The sequence below is a fragment of the Myxine glutinosa genome, chromosome 6, assembly GCF_964187855.1.
Source record: "Myxine glutinosa chromosome 6, kmMyxGlut1.1, whole genome shotgun sequence".
In the NCBI taxonomy this organism is placed as follows: domain Eukaryota; kingdom Metazoa; phylum Chordata; class Myxini; order Myxiniformes; family Myxinidae; genus Myxine; species Myxine glutinosa.
Window position 1 is genome coordinate 176,787,802 of NC_136266.1, and position 16,187 is coordinate 176,803,988.

Here is a 16,187-nt window from a genome sequence, read left to right on the forward strand (position 1 = left end):
ATAGGCTTTGAGGATGTGCTTCTTCAATACCTCATAATCTGCACATTGGTCCATTGGTAGCGCCGAATAAATCTCTTGAGCTTTACCCACCAGCACACTTTGCACTAGTATGGTCCAGGCCTCCTCCGGCCAGTTTAACTGTCGAGCCACTTTCTCAAAGTGTGGAAAAAATTGAGTGACTTCCTTTTCACTGAAGGGTGGAACCAGCCTCACATGTCTGCCCACCTCCCAGGTGTTCTGGCTAGGTGTCGACCCCATCAGCAAGGGTGGTACCTCTCCCCGTTCTCTCATTAAATCCAGCTCCTTGAATTTAATTTCTTGCTGAAGCGCCAGATCACGTTCCTTCAACTCCCTTTCGGCTTTTCTCTCCTCTGCTTCGAGTTCCCTGGCAGCTCTCCTCTCCTCTGCTTTTCTCCCTTCTAACCTTTCCTGGAGTTCTCGTTCCACTCTCCTTTCCTCTGCTTGTTTCTCTTCTCTACTCTCTTCTGCTTTCCTTTCTTCTTCTGCTCTTTCCTTTTCTGCTTTCCTTTCTTCTTCTGCTCTTTCCTTTTCTGCTTTCCTTTCTTCTTCTGCTCTTTCCTTTTCTGCTTTCCTTTCTTCTTCTTTGATCCGTTCCTGGCTCCGTAATTGCAACTCCAGTTTCCGGAGCTCAACGTCTTCTGGTTCTTCGGGTAGCCACTCCCAGGCTAACTCGTCCCATGTTCCTAATCCCACCATAGACTGTATCACCGTGGTCTGCAACTCTGCCTTCCTCAAATTAGTTCGGACCTCCAAGTTAAAATGTTTGGCCAATTTCAAGAGGTCCGATTTTAGTAATGCTCGGAACTGTGCCTCACTAGGGGTTACCGCAAAGTTCTGTGCCACAAACGCCATGGTGACTACTGGTAACACCTGTTAACCTTCACCCCAGAAATTTCCAACAAAGAAAAGCAACAGTATTACTATTATTGCTATTGTTATTTTTTTTATTTTTTTGTTGTTGTTGTTGTTGTTGTTGTTTCGTTGACAGAGCAAAACAATTTTGGGAACGTTGGAAAAGTTCCCACTCTTGGGAATTCTTTCCCTGACTAAAATTTAGAAAATTTTATAGATCCCGGACGTAGACCCAATTGCGAATCCGCAAATTGTAATTTGGACGAGCCCCCAATTTCTGTTATGTGGTCCTCCCGGTGACTACCTGGTCTCGGTGACCCCCGGACCGTGAGAGGAACTCCGCCAGAAAGATCTATGATTTATACGCTTTCGTAACGCAATCAATATGAATTCCAGTCAATAAGAAACCCCACACCAAGGATCCGGAGTAATCAATAATATATTCCCCAAGCAATCAACAACCATCAACAATCAATCACCAATATTACTAAGATGGCCATCTTATATATGTCCCCCCTTTCCCCACTCACGACCCCTCAATGGTCACTGTCCCTCACAATGTCTCTGGGCCCCTCCAGACCAAGGTGAAGGTCAACTTCTCCGCACACGGGCGGTTGAACGAACCCCTGGCTGACGTGTTCCAAACGTGCACGTCGCGTACCGGGGACAGCTGCTGCAGCGCACACCACCTTGCTAAGCAAAGCGGGCAAAGCAAAGCGCGGCTTGCAAAGTGCGCGAGGCCCAAGGTGCGACCCGTACGTGTCCTTGTAGATGTTGAGGCGAACTGTGCCGGACGCTTGGTTCCGTGCACGAACCCACGGCAACTTGACGTGTAATCGGTAATTACCCCGCGCAGGTAACTCCTTTCGCCAGATGGGCTTTCAAACGCAGCGTCCCCCACGCTGCTCAATATCGACACCGCTCGCGTCGGAGCTGGGCGAGGAAGAAGAAGATCGCCGCTTCTCCCGGACCTCGTGTGTTTTCTCCTTCCGTTTCCGGTCTCCTTTTCCCCAGAAGGGCTCCTGACCCTTTAATCACAACAACCTTTAATCGAATAAACATTAATAAGCAATGACCTGAATAGTAATTCACATAAATTCACATAAATCCGTAACAATCTGCCATGATCTTTCCTGGGAAAACCACATTTCAAATCTGGCCTCCAAAGCCAGTCGCCGACTGGGCATCCTCCATCGTGCGAAGTCCTTCCTTGGCACACCTGAGCTCCTCACCACATACAAGGCTTTCATCCGCAGCTCAATGGAATACTGCTCTCCCTTCTGGGCTGGTGCTCCTGCTTCACACCTAGCTTGTCTTCATGCTGTTGAAACCAAAGCATTCAGAATCATTGGAATCTCCCACGATGAAGCTAACTCCAAGGGCCTCTCACTCACTCACCGCAGGCAGGTTGGTGGTCTTTCTGTCTTCAACCGACTCCTCTCTGGCCTTGCCCCCCCAGCTCTCTCTGGGCTCTGTCCCGCAAATATTCCTACAGGTCGCACAAGATCTGCCTGCAACCCTCTTATGGTCAAACTGCCAAAATCAAGACTCTCTGCTCACCTTCACTCCTGTTTTCTCCCACCTCTGGAATAAACTCCCTCACTCTCTTCAATCCCACTCCACCCTCCAGGTCTTTAAAACAGTTGTTCACCATCTCTTATCTTCCCCCATCCAAAACCTTGATCTTTTCTACCCCCGCTAATTTCACCCTAATTCCACTTTTTTGAAATACCAACTTCTGTCCTGGAAGTCCTTGGTGTCCTTGTGTTTTATACTTCTCCCTCCCCCCTTCCCACGCCTCCTCCCCCCAAGCCCTCTCCCTTCCACACATCCTGCTGCTCTCAAATGTTGTGTTTGTGTGCTTCCCCTTCTCTCCCCATCTTGTCTTCCGCTCCCTCTTTTTATATATTTTGTTTGTCTGGTTGATTTGTTTGTGAAGTAAATGTTAGCTCTTTCACGAGCCTCGATTCAGTATAGAAAAAAAAAAAAAAAAAAAAATGCAATGGAAGGATATTTGGAGTACTTGACAATTCACCAGAGTGCTTGACAATGAGCCACGTTTCAACTTTTTCCATTGAGCGGTTTGGGAGATATAGAGGTGTGACGTTTTTCCAAGATGGCGTCCATACCACGTGACATATGAAGTAATAATTATGAATAAAAAATTCTCCAGGCCGAGGCGCTCCTATGGTAAAATTTCGTGTCAATTGGACCAACGGTTGCCGAGAAAATGGATTTTTTAAATGCAGACACGCCACATGTACAAACGCAACTGAATGCCAACCCTGCTTTTCGCTTCGCGAGTGCGGGGTAATAAAGTAGTTCCTCGACTACAGATGCATAGTGAATCAATTGCTTTCCCCCATGGGGTAATTACAGTAGGAGTGGTGAAGATCCAATCGCTATGGAGAACTGAATTTCCCCCAAAATATGGAAGGGATGCTTTGTAATACCCACCCATACATAATGGGAGTGGTGCCATATGACAGCATTTACATAAAGAATTAGGGTCTCCCCCACACTGAACCCCCTCCCTCAGATTGCTACCCAGACAGAAACCATATACCATACCATATTAATTATACAAAAGTATCCGTCACTTTCCTAATGGATTTAATGAGAAGACAACATGTTGCACTTCACAAAAACTCTGCTCTATTCACGCTATAATTTGCCAGCGATAATCTTCCATCCTCGTGGAATTCAGCTAACATCACCTTCATGAACCAGCTTTGCTGCTTATATATGGCGTGGCCAAAAATCACTTCCACTTCGCTTACGAGGTCAGTGTTGGATTTTTTTGGTTTGAAGCTCCGCTTAAAATGAGTGAAATTTAACTTTACAAAAATTTCGAATTATTTTCTCAGATTTCAACATCACCGCAATGCATATTATTATTATTATTACTTTTTTATGTTGGAGGCTCCAGGCACAGACTGTGTAGCCCTCATCGAGGACGGGCCTTAAATAAAAGATAAGAAAGGTGTATGGTGTTTGTTTACGAGAATGAGAGATTGAAGCTAGCCCGGTAGTGATAGTTTGAGTGAGACAGTAAGTTAAGTTCTTGAAACTTTCTTCATACAAGATGATGATTTGTAATACCGGATACCACTGGGGGCACTATATGTTATGCATTTACAGAGACAGAAGTGGGGTGTTTCCCCCACCATGAACCCCCTCCCCCAGATACGCCACCCTGACAGAAACCATACTAGGGCTACCCTTAGGCAACAAACAAAATTTGGTTGAATTTGGTTCAGTGTTTTTTTTTTTAGTTTTTAACGCATATATAAACAAATAAACAAACTAGAACAGCATTCACTGGAGAGCATACATACCTCCACCTGGTTGGCAATATCACTCAATGGTGAAGAATCACTTAAAACATTCTACTAGCTGGATCTGGATCTGGATCTTCACCGAAATTGAATAGATTTTTCCTTGTCACACACACAACCTGTTCAACGAGTTTCGTCCAAATCCATCTATAACTTTGAGATATCCTGCTATGTATAGTTTTTGTCCCCATCTCCCAATGGTGAAGAATCACTTAAAAAATTAAATAATTCTCATATCTCAATCCATATTCAGATCTTCACCAAAATCGAATCGAATCGTCCTTGTCACACACCCAACCCGTCCACCAAGTTTCGTCCAAATCCGTCCACGACTTCTTGAGATATCCTGCTAAGATATCCTGTAAGAGTTTGTTTGAGGTCACAGCCCAATTTTGAATTTGATTATGTAGCTTGTGCTGCAAGTTTTAAAGCAGCCCGTATATGGACTAAACTGGCGAACGATTAGGCTGCTGACAAGTGGATTACGATACTGTGGAGTGTATGTTGATAAAACCAAACAGAAAACTAGAACGGCCCTCGGTATCGCGCAAACCTCCGCCAGGCTGAACAGTTTATGTTTTGTATCCACTGAAAGGCCGGATCTGCATTCGGACTCGAACCAAAATCGAATCGGCTTGTTCTCCTCACCTAACCAACTCATCCACCAAGTTTTGTCATTATCCATCCACAACGTTTATAGAAAGCCTGCTCACAAACAGGCCACGGCTACACCTGTCTTTAGGTAGTAAGTTGTAGACAGCAACTGCCCAGGGTGGTACTACCGTTCTGACTTCGGAGCGTTAAAGTGGTGCCCGGAACCATCTTACACTCTCCGTGTAAGGATTGCTGGTCTTACTCTGTCACTCAAACTATAGCTACAGTGCTAGCTTTAATTTTTCTCGCAAACAAACATCATACACTTTTCATCATACGCTTTTCTTCTCTTTTAAGGCCTGGCCTCGATGAGGGCTATACAGTCTATGCCTGGAGCCTCCAACATATAAAAAAAAAACAAAAAAAAAAAACAGAGGGAAACAGGGGTGAATACATACCCTCCAGCCTCCATCCACCTTCGGTGGCGGAGGTAATCAATGGGAAAGGGGATGGGGAACAGGAAGGTGGTTCCATAAACATTGGTGGACTGCTAGATTTGTGGAGGCGGGGAAATAGCCTTGTGTCCATCGAGTGATGTCAAATGGTTAATGAGCAACCATATTATGGATCAAGAAAAGAGGAGGGGAGTAACCAGGAAGAAGTGCAGGTATGAGATCATTGCACAGTACATAAAAGGAAAGAACAAACACAGCATGGGCAGCGTGTCTTAATTACATCACAAGCACCAACTAGAACGCCACTCAGTAGAGCGCATACTCCCACCGTGGGTTTAGTTGGAATAATACGTTTTGTTTAACATCCCCTCTCCCCAAAACAATAAATGAAAAAAAAAGTAAGCCCTAACTGTCAGAGAATGTATTTTGATATATCTCGGAATGAGAGGAGAAAAACATCATTTAAGAATAAGAATAAAAGCTTTAATGCAGTAAAACAGAAAAAATCTTTCCCAAAAAAATTTCCAAAAGAAATTCCTGGATCCGGCATAATATCCTGAGCTTCACCAAAAACTAATCAATTCTTCCTTATCCCAAGGGCAATCATCCCACCAACTTTCATCCAAATCCGTTCAGAACTTTTCCAGATATCCTGTTCACACACACACACGGACGGACACGATCGAATGCGTTACTCCCTGGCGGGAGTAATAAACCTGAGAATCGCAGAGCCAGAACCATAATTATTTATTTGATCTGGGAAGCCCATGCGAGGTTTCTTCTTCTTCAGCCTCTCACAACCCTGGGTGAATATGCGATCTTTAAAAAAAAAAGTTGGAATTTTGCCAAATCTGTTTTATTCGTTTGTTAATATACCTCAGCCATTGACAAATCTGGAACTAAGTCTTTATAAGTTCATCAAATACTGACACCGTGAATGACATTCGCTGAGCTAAATGTTGATATCTCTTCTGAGGTAAAAACAAAACAAAAAAAACAGTTTTAAAGCATTATTCGTATCAAATGATACATTTTATGAAACGGTGAAACTTAATACACACTTTGGTGGTTTTAAAATGACAGAATACGTCTTTATTAGAAAAAAAAATGAACATTGAAGACGACGCTAAAAAATACACCGCTCTAAAGCATAACCACGAGTTTAAACGACATTTACAACAAATATGAAAACTATTTTCATATCACAATTTTAAATATAGAATATATAGAAGGTAATATAAATGAATATATGAATGATCGTTTTGAGGCCATTTTTCCCCGCTAAAGCAGGGGTTAGCCTTGCGGGCCCCATGACCTCATGGTTCCCTTTTTGAGGCAGTTTTTATGGCCGGATGCCCTTCCTGACGCCAACCCTTAGTCGCCCGTTACGATGCGCAGGGATACGGTGTACCTATTCTAAACCGGGGTACACACCGGGAAATATATAGAACATATAGAAGGTAATGTTAAAAAAAAATGAGCCCTATCTTCCAATGGTAAAAAAAATCCTTCAAAAAATTCCTGGATCGGGAATAATATCCTGAGCTTCACCAAAAACTAATCAATTCTTCCTTATCGCAAGGGCAATCATCCCACCAACTTTCATCCAAATCCGTTCGGAACTTTTCCAGATATCTTGTTCACGAACGAGAACACACACACACACACACACACACACACACACACACACACACACACACACACACACACACACACACACACACACACACACACACACACACACACACACACACACACGTGAATGCATTACTCCCTGGAGGGAGTAATGATGTCCATGACTTGAGATTCCACAATCAGAGCTGCAAGGTAGAAAGACGAGACCCCAACCAACTGTAGGAAACTGCATTCCATGGCAGTCTACATTTGCCAATAAGCCAAGTTTCGCAAAGAAAGAATCGTTGTTTAACAGACAATACCAAAATGGCGTCTGCCTTTAAAGGGAAATTTGGAAATATTGTCACCCAGTCATACGATGTCCGATTATGAAGCCAAAGAAGCTGCTGCTTCATACAAGTCTTATTATTGAATATTCAGTCTGTGGCCGCTGGTTCAATAATTTCCTGGAAGCACAGCTGTGCCACTGATGCAGCGCTCCCCATTTGCAATAAGCTGGTACTCATTTTGCCGACCTCGGAAAGACGACAGGCTGAGCCAATCCGTTTGGGGTTATTTAACGTCACCACAGGGACTAGAACTCAAGACCCTAAGCCACCCACCTTAACCGTTAAGCCCACACCGAGCTTTATACGAGGCTGATCAGAGGTGAGTCAAGAAGACCTCGTGACCGAATTAAGCATGTAGTTTGAACTCGTGCGAATAAACCCTTCGAAAGTTGAGATTAATTATATAATTATTCACAGAGTGACAGGTTTGAATGGAACAACTTGGGGTGAAAAACTTTGACTGGAAAATGTCTCCATTGTGATGGAATTTTTGGGTATTTTTGAATTTTAGCATCAATCTTTTGCCAAAAAAAGAAGATATATATATATCATTTTGGATATGGAGGAGGTTTATGGAGGCACGTCGAACGGTGTAGGTTGGTTGTCTGTTTTTTTTTGTTTTTGTTACCATTATTATTTCTTATTTTGTGTATATGAGTGAGTGGGTGAGGGTGTGTGTTTTTGCATGAATTAATTTTTGCATGAGTGTATTTTTGTGTGTTGAGTGGTGTATGATGTAAGGGTAGGTGGTTGGTTGGTTGGTGTTGTGTGTGTATGTGTGTATGGGTGTGTATGTGTGTGTATGAATGATCTGGTGTGTTTTGTTGGCGAGTGGTGAATGGTATAAAGGTGGGTGTTTGAGTGTTCCACCATGTTTGTTTGGTGCTGTGGATTCTGGATGTGGAGGTGGTGTTGGTGTTGGTGTTGTTGTTGTTGTTGTTGTTGTTCGCACTCGCTGGGGGTGGGAGTATGTACGCATCCAGGTGCAGTTGCTGCATGTGGATGTGTATGTGCCCCCGCTGGCCCACCTCAGCTGACGATATCGAGGTTGAAGGGCCGAAACGGGATGATGCCGAGGACCTCGACTGAGGACCCGGTCAGTGCGGCACACTTGTGACCAGGTGCGTTTTGAACATGTATGTATGTATATATATATACACAGATACCCAACATCATAAGTATAGACTTTGAGGTGGTCAAAAGATTCCACAACACAGTTCTTAGTTACCATCAACCTTCACCTCTGATGGTGAAGAAGTCAAGCTGACATTATAGTTAACATTAACAATAACCGCACGTCCACACCCTCACCAAGGCCATGCGTGTGCAAAGTCGAGCAAACTTCAATCAGCCATTACATTCTCAAGCAAGTCCTCTGGTCATTGCTCAGAGACCTTTCTCAACAAACTAAGTTCCCCCGTTGTTACTCGAGTAACGGCTAACTGGGCAAGGTACTGACTCTCACCAATCACAACCATCCGAACACACCGGCACTTCATCACAGAAGAGCGGCACGGTGTCTGGGGCAAGCTCGTGGCGTGCCAACCCACGAACCATTGGGCTACGAGGGCACAGGTCGTAGGTAGCACGTGTCACGTGTGTGCAAATGGAATGGGGGCATCCGTTTTCGAAAACAAACAAAAATAAAACAGCTTCGGTGATGTAATGGGTGATGTAATGGGTGATGTAATGGGTGATGTAATGGTCCACTCTGAGTCTGGGCGGTCGGCGGTTCGAACCCTGGAGAAGTCATGCGAAAAACTTAAAATGTGGCACAGACTTAAAATGTGGCACGTGCTGCTTACTTGCTTGATGCTCAGCATTTAAATAGGACAGAGCACGGACAAACAGCCATATGTTGGCAACAATAGCCTCGTCAGGGAAACCCATTATTATTATTATTATTATTATTATTATTATTATTATTAAATGGAGGTCTGCACTTACAGAATAAGGGTGGCAGGTTTGACATATTTACGACCTTATGCGACATCAACATATTAAACCTAAAGAACATGCAAGTTGAAGTGGTATTCCAGGCTCCCCAATTCCGGCGGGTGGGGGTGGGATAGCCGTCCAATGGAAGTGGCAGACACCGATGAAAGTCTTCAAGAATGCAGAGAGAGAGGGAGAGTGGAGCGAGTCAGCTCCTTATAAGGACACCGACACACGGCCTTTGTTTATCGCTTTCTTTGCCTCCCTGTACACACGACTCGGGTCTCGGGGAACCATTGAAGGGCAACAGAGACCTTGCACACACATTTCAATACCACAACCGAAAGGGGAGGGGGGAAGGGTGGCAAAGGAGGGTAAGGGGGAGGAAGAGGGGAGGAACGGGGGGGAGGAACGGGGGGGAGGAACGGGGGGGGGGAGGAACGGGGGGGGGGGAGGAACGGGGGGGGAGGAACGGGGGGGAGGAACGGGGGGGGGAGGAATGGGGGGGAGGAAGAGGAGGGGAAGAGGGGGGGGCAAAGAGGTTGGTATAAAACTTTAAAAGAACAAATTGATCCCAAATAGTAAAGTTTAACTTGGGTACATGTGCCAGTGGTGTAATTTAACTTTTAAGGGTGAAACGTTACAAACCTTCCTATGCCATAAACGAAACGTTGAGTGAACTTTTATACGAGTTAACAAACATCACATTATAACTCGCTCCGCCATCACAAACAACCAACTCATCGAGCTGAACGTTCTCACGTCGTGAACTCCATCCGTGCGTTCTCCCTCGTTACACGTACATCACCACGATCGTACATAGCGGGACTCCCGCCACATCCCCTTTACAGTGTACAAGCCCATTGTCCGCACGTGTGTGTCCCGGGCCGTGCTTACCCGCAATCTGATCTTCCGAAAAGTCCGACTGCAAGAGAAACACCATGGCGATGTTAGCGGCGAGTTAGTTAGGAAAGTGTCCGCAGCGGGTTAACAGTCTGAAACTCACCATGATGTCTACGAGTCTGATCGTGAACGTGTGCCGTGTGGGGCGTGCCTTGATTGCCTTCAGTGGGCGGAGCTTGAAGTTAGGGGGTGTGGCTTGCCAAGGAAGAGGAGCAGCTTTTGAAAGCGAAAGAAAGGTCGTGAAATCGTTGCGGGTTCTTCTTCATTATTCCATCACCATCTAACTCCTCCCCCCAATCTCGATTGATATTCTAACCTTATTAAATGTGATTATTATTTTTTTAAAGACGGAACATTCAAACTTTTCGCCTCTCTTAATTTATGCAGCGATGCGCAAGCAATTCGACACGAGGAAGTTATTGTGTTGTTTGTGCCTCGCCCTGGGTGTTACCACTCCACTAACTTTATAATCAATATCAAATCACTTATCTTATATGTCCAAACTAAAACATTCCATTTATACGCAGGTAATTTGTAGCTACGGCATCTGCACACAATGTCCTACTCTTTTCGAAAGGACGTGAGATGTTTGACGTCTACAAAGTACGTACAGCTTGCTCCCAACATCGCATCAGGATCAGGGACGGCATTTTCTTTCGTTGGATGCGACTCGACTGGGAAACAAATCCATGAGTGGGGAGAACATAAGCGAAAACACTAAGCGGGCTATCCCGCTATCCCGACCAACCGGACTATCCCGCTAACACTCAAACAATAACATCCGGCCCTCCGTGGAGGTTTCCCATCGAAACACTGACTGCGCTTGTTTGATTGAACAACACAGGCGAATATTAAAAAGGAACATCACGGGGAACATCCTGGAATGAACATCATCGAATGAGCTCAACGAAGGAACATCGTTTAATGAGCTCACTGAAGGAACATCATGGAATGAGCTCAAAAAAGTAACATCATGGAAAGAACATCGTGGAAGGAACATCATTTAATGAGCTCACTGAAGGAACATCATGGAAGGAACATCATGGAAGGAACATCACCGAATGAACATCACCGAATGAACATCATGGAATGAACATCATGGAAGGAACATCATGGAAGGAACATCATGGAAGGAGCATCATGGAAGGAACATCATGGAATGAGCTCACCGAAGGAACATCATGGAAGGAACATCATGGAATGAGCTCACCGAAGGAACATCATGGAATGAGCTCACCGAAGGAACATCATGGAAGGAACATCATGGAATGAGCTCACCGAAGGAACATCATGGAAGGAACATCATGGAATGAGCTCACCGAAGGAACATCATGGAATGAGCTCACCGAAGTAACATCATGGAAAGAACATCATGGAAGTAACATCATGGAATGAGCTCACTGAAGTAACATCATGGAATGAGCTCACTGAAGGAACATCATTGAATGAGCTCACCGAAGTAACATCATGGAAAGAACATCATGGAAGTAACATCATGGAATGAGCTCACCGAAGTAATTCCATTCCCGTACTCTGGTCGGCTCAGCGCACCTGGTCACAGCAACGCACACGATCGCACTTCCTGTCTGCAAACCCTGGCTAAATCACCTGAGTTCATCCCCACCGTACAAAGCAACATCAAGCTCACCCTGTTCAATACCCGGTCCCTCAACAACAAAAGCCTCATCCTGAACGACGACATTCTGGAAAATAAACTGGACTTTCTCTGTCTCACTGAAACCTGGCAACAACCTCTGGACTACTTCTCACTCAACCTCACTACACCCAATGGACATTCTTACATCAATAAACCACGCTCGGAGGGCCGAGGTGGTGGAATTGCCGTAATTCACCGACAGGACATCAAGACCAGCCTCATCTCCATCTCATCTGCTCCATCATTTGAACACCTGGCTTTTAAACTCTCTGTTCACACACAGTCAGTCTGTCGTCTACCACCCTCCCAAACCACACCCATCATTCCTGTCTGACTTTTCCTACTTTCTGACCCAGCTCTGTTCCCTCTCCCCCTCAATCCTCCTCCTCGGTGATTTCAATATCCACATGGACTCCACTGACTCCACAATAACCACTGACTTCACTGATTTACTCACCTGCTTTAACCTCACTCAACATGTCAACTTTCCTACCCATAACCGTGGGCACATTCTGGACCTTATCTGCTCTACTGGATTAATTTTGCACCATCTCTCTGGCTCCGACCTCACCCTCTCTGACCACTTAGCCATCACTATGACCATCAACATCCCCACCCCAGCACCAAGGCATTATCGCACTATCAACTTCCGTAAGCTAAACGCTCTTTCACCGACCTCATTCTCATCCACCCTCTCTGAAAAAATGTCCACTTCTCCCTTTGTTGACCTCCACACCCCTTCTGACCTCACTGACTACTACAACCACACTCTCTCCTCCTGCCTTGACCAGCTTCCGCCTATAAAAACCAAAACAGTTTCTTTCACCCATTCTGCTCCGTGGTTTACCCCTCAACTCCGCCTGATGAAAACTCGTGCTCACCAACTTGAAAGACTCCGCAATAAAACAGGTCTCACAATTCACTCCCAAGCCTACAAGGACCACCTACAACACTACAAAGATGCCCTCTCCCACGCCCGCTCCGCCTACTACTCTCAAATGATCCACTCTGGCTCTGGAAACCCAAAAGCACTCTTCTCTACAATAAACAAACTCCTCAGCCCCCTGAACACCACCACCCAGTCATTCACAGTAGACAACTGCATCTCCTTCCTTTCATTCTTCCAAAGCAAAATTGACAACATCGACAGCAGCTTAACCACCACCGCACCTGCTCCCCCTCAAACGACCTGCCCCCCCTTATCCTGCCAACCCCTGTCTCAGTTCTCCCCAGTCTCCCCTCCTGACCTCTCTGAACTCCTCATAGGAATGAAAACTGCCACCTGCACTCTTGACCCCATCCCCTCCAGCTTTGTCAAGGCCTCCCTTCCTGCTCTCTCTCCACTTATCACTGCAACAATAAACTCCTCCCTGTCTACAGGCATCGTCCCACCATCCCTCAAAATTGCTGCTGTTACCCCCATTCTGAAAAAACCTGGACTCAACCCTGACACCCTAAACAACTTCAGACCCATCTCCAACCTACCCTTTCTGTCAAAAGTTTTGGAACGCGCTGTAGCCACTCAACTCAAACAACACCTCTCTGCCAATAACCTGTATGAAACATTCCAATCCGGATTCCGCTCCAACCACAGTACTGAAACTGCTCTCCTCAAAATCACCAACGACCTTCTCCTCTCCTCTGACGCTGGCAACCTCAACATTCTCATCCTCCTCGACCTCAGCGCCGCCTTTGACACCATCATTCACACCATCCTCATCACCCGACTTGAAACCACCTTTAACATTACCGGCACTGCCCTCTCTTGGATCAAATCATGCCTCTCTGACAGACGCCAGTTCATCTCCATCAATAACTGCAAATGCCCCACTGCTCCCCTCCCCCAAGGTTCAGTTATTGGCCCCCTCCTCTTCATCCTGTACCTGTCCCCCCTTGGTCACTTAATCCGCCGTCATGGTCTCCAATTCCACTGCTTCGCCGATGACATCCAGCTTTTCATCTCCACCAAGTCCATCTCCACCGCCACCCACTCTATCCTGACAAACTGCATCACTGAAATAAAATCCTGGCTTCAAATCAACTTCCTCAAACTTAACTATGATAAATCTGAAATAATCATCATTGGCCCAAAAACGCTCACCAAATCCACCCATAACTTTGCCCTCAACATCGACGGTTTCCCAATATGCACCTCCCCTCACATCCGGAATCTTGGCATCATCTTCGACCAAACCCTCTCCTTCGACAAATACACTAAACAGATCACAAAGACAGCCTTTTCACCTGAAAAGCATCGCCCGTCTCCGTCCATCCCTCTCCTCCACGGCTGCAGAAACCCTCATCCACGCCTTCATCACCTCCCGTCTGGACTACTGCAACAGCCTCCTCTTTGGTTCACCCTCAATAATCATCAATAAACTCCAATACATTCAGAACTCCCTGCCCGTTTACTCACCCATTCCCGGACCCGTGACCACATCACCCCCGTCCTTTACAAGCTTCACTGGCTCCCCATCCCCCAGAGAATCCAGTACAAAATCCTCCTCTTGACCTACAAAGCCCTCCATAACCTGGCCCCATCCTACCTGACTGACCTCCTCTCCAGACACACTCCCACCCGCAACCTCCGCTCTGCTGGTACGAACCTCCTGACCCCCCCCCCCCCCCACCATGCGGACCAAATTCAGATCCTGGGGGGACAGGGCCTTCTCCATCGCTGCTCCCACCCTCTGGAACTCACTAGCTCACACCATCAGACTCCTCCTCACTCACCACATTCAAAATATCACTCAAGACCCACCTGTTCAACACTGCATTCAACATTTAACCCACAGCATTTAACCCCTGACTATCTCTTCTCCTTCTCCTTCCTTTTGCTTTGATTATTTACCTCTTGATTTTTGTCTTTTTGCACTTGTTTTTTGTACAGTCAAAGCGCCTTTGGGCTTCTTGAAAAGCGCTATATAAAATAAATGTATTATTATTATTATTATCATGGAAAGAACATCATGGAAGTAACATCATGGAATGAGCTCACTGAAGTAACATCATGGAATGAGCTCACTGAAGGAATATCATGGAATGAGCTCACCGAAGTAACATCATGGAAAGAACATCATGGAAGTAACATCATGGAATGAGCTCACTGAAGGAACATCATGGAATGAGCTAACTGAAGGAACATCATGGAATGAGCTCACCAAAGTAACATCATGGAAAGAACATCATGGAAAGAACATCATGTTCTCACCAATGATCTCACCAAAGTAACATCATGGAAAGAACATCATGGGAAGAACATCATGGAATGAACATCATGGAAAGAACATCATGGAAAGAACATCATTGAATGAACATCATGGAAGGAACATCATGGAAGGAACATCATGGAAGGAACATCATGGAAGGAACATCACCGAATGCACATCATGGAAGGAACATCATGGACGGAACATCATGGAAGGAACATCAATGAAGGAACATCAATGAAGGAACATCATGGAAGGAACACCATGGAAGGAACATGACCGAATGAACATCATTGAATGAGCTCACCAAAGGAACATCATTGAATGAACATAATGGAAGGAACTTCTCCGAATGAACATCATGGAAGGAACATCACCGAAGGAACATCATGGAAGGAACATCATGGAAGGAACATCATGGAAGGAACATCAACGAATGCACATCATGGGAGGAACATCATGGAAGGAACATCATGGAAGGAACATCATGGAGGGAACATCATGGAAGGAACATCATGGAAGGAACATCGTGGAAGGAACATCATGGAAGGAACATCGTCGAATGAGCTCCCCGAAGGAACATCGTGGAAGGAACATCGTGGAAGGAACATCGTGGAAGGAACATCGTCGAATGAGCTCGTGGAAGGAACATCGTGGAAGGAACATCGTGGAAGGAACATCATTCAATGAACATCATTTAATGAGCTCACTAAAGGAACATCATGGAATGAGCTCAGCAAAGTAACATCATGGAAAGAACATCATGGAAAGAACATCATGGAAAGAACATCATGGAAAGAACATCATGGAAAGAACATCATGGAAAGAACATCATGGAATGAACATCATTGAATGAGCTCACTAAAGGAACATCATTGAATGAACATCATGGAAGGAACTTCTCCGAATGAACATCATGGAAGGAATATCATGGAAGGAACATCACCGAATGAACATCATGGAAGGAACATCATGGAAGGAACATCACCGAATGAAGGAAGGAATATCATGGAAGGAATATCACCGAATGCACATCATGGAAGGAACATCATGGAAGGAACATCATGGAAGGAACATCATGGAAGGAACATCATGGAATGAGCTCACCGAAGGAACATCATGGAATGAGCACATGGAATGAGCTCACCGAAGGAACATCATGGAACGAGCTCACCGAAGGAACATCATGGAATGAGCACATGGAAGGAACATCATGGAAGGAACATTATGGAAGGAACATCATGGAAGGAACAACACCG

General features: G+C 45.4%; 1 protein-coding gene across 1 annotated transcript in view; it reads right to left on the reverse strand.

Moving 5' to 3' along the window:
* LOC137428975 (myosin light polypeptide 6) overlaps positions 1-10,303 on the reverse strand; it is a 47,719-nt gene extending 37,416 nt beyond the window's left edge. The window contains exons 1-2 of the mRNA XM_068118912.2: positions 10,166-10,303; positions 10,057-10,084 (exon numbers count right to left, since the gene is read on the reverse strand). Coding sequence (XP_067975013.1) covers positions 10,057-10,084; positions 10,166-10,168 — 31 coding nt within the window. The 5' untranslated portion in view covers positions 10,169-10,303. The remainder of the gene's footprint in view (positions 1-10,056; positions 10,085-10,165) is intronic.
* Between the last annotated feature and the right edge of the window lie 5,884 nt (positions 10,304-16,187).